Source organism: Orycteropus afer, unplaced genomic scaffold (genome assembly GCF_000298275.1).
Source record: "Orycteropus afer afer isolate SDZICR_OR568_19922 unplaced genomic scaffold, OryAfe1.0 scaffold00191, whole genome shotgun sequence".
Classification (NCBI taxonomy): Eukaryota; Metazoa; Chordata; class Mammalia; order Tubulidentata; family Orycteropodidae; genus Orycteropus; species Orycteropus afer.
This window is the reverse complement of record NW_006921778.1, coordinates 6,003,074-6,004,549: the sequence shown is the minus strand read 5'-3', so window position 1 is coordinate 6,004,549 and position 1,476 is coordinate 6,003,074. Positions and strand designations below refer to the sequence as shown.

General features: G+C 34.3%; 1 protein-coding gene across 1 annotated transcript in view; it reads left to right on the top strand.

Annotated features, from left to right (window-relative positions):
* SLC25A46 (solute carrier family 25 member 46) overlaps nt 1-1,476 on the top strand; it is a 26,575-nt gene that overhangs the window by 19,909 nt on the left and 5,190 nt on the right. The window contains exon 6 of the mRNA XM_007947594.2: nt 668-724. Coding sequence (XP_007945785.1) covers nt 668-724 — 57 coding nt within the window. The remainder of the gene's footprint in view (nt 1-667; nt 725-1,476) is intronic.

Here is a 1,476-nt window from a genome sequence, read left to right as displayed (position 1 = left end):
GCCCTGACTCATAGCGACCCCTCCTTGGGTTTCCGAGGCAGTATCACTACGGAAGTAGGGTTGCCCAACCTTCCTTCTGAGGAGTGGCTGGTGGGTTTGAACCGCCAGCCTTCTGGTTAGCAGTCAAGTGCCTTAGCCACTATGCTGCCAGAGCTCCCGTTAGGGTCATGAAATTAGTAAGTAAAGGCACTTTGGAAATTCAGTGCCACACAATACTATTCCGCATCACAGTTATAACAGTTACTTAGTTTTGTTTTTTGATTCTCATTGTTCCTACTTTTTAAAGCTTTTCTCCTTCCTTTACTCTCTTTCTTCTTTCCCTTCTCCTCCTCTTTCCACCATTTTCTTTTGTTCCCCATTATCATTTTTTATAGCTCCTACTTTAATTTTTCATCATGGTTATTTTTACAGTCAGCTATAACTTTTCGCCCTCTGTCAGCCTATTCTATAAACACATACAAAAGCTTTTCATTCTTTTCTCCTTCAAGTCAACATAGTTGTTTGAAGTAACACTGTCCCAGAAAGGAAAATACATACCATTAGAAAAAAATATTTCTTCTACATATTAAAAAGAAAATTAGAAATTGATTACTTTTTTGAAAATTAGGCTACTTTAAGATGCTTTCTAATAACTTTCATTTTATTTAAATTTATTTTTACTTTTTAGGGAGATTTCACACAAATGGAATCCTAAACAGATAGGAGAACACCTTTTACTAAAAGCGTAAGTGTCGAAAGTAGTGATTTTATTTGAAATGTCCACTCATTTTTATAGTGTTAGATGTAAAAGAGAAATCTTATTAAATATAATGGTGAAGGAAATTAGAGCAATAAAATCTTTGTGGGAATAGAACTTCAAAACACAAAGGAAGTTTAGGAAAATGTATTATTTAAAAAGTAAATCTTAGTAATTTGAGAGCCTGGAATCACTGCTTATGTCTTCTTTTGTTCTTAGGAAGTTAGCAAAGGTCTTCAATTTGTTTAACCTGAATTACCAGGAAAATTATTATATTTTATATTATTAAGCAGAGGTACAATTTATGTGTGTGGTGATATTAGTGGCATTAAAATACAATCTTAAAGGCATTCAGTGATTTTCCAACATTTTTGTAGATTAGTAATTTTATTCTTCACTTTTTAATTTTTTTTGAAGATTGTGAATTGGAAACCCCCCAGCTTGCTGGATCCCTCTGTGGGTCATTCCAGCGCATTATTACTTAGTGATGGTCCATTCACCTTGAAAACCACTACTTGCCAGGACCTGGCCCTTAAGGGTTAGGTAAGTCCCACCTTGATATTATTTTAAATAACTATATTTTGCAGGCTTGCAAAGTTGCAGTATTACTATGCCTAAACATTGATGATATGAAACAACTTTGCAAAGCTGTACAATATTGTTTTTTAATAATAAAAGGGACTTCATTCATATTGAAAGCTGGCTTCATTCTGCTGGGGGGAATCTGAGAATGAATAGTG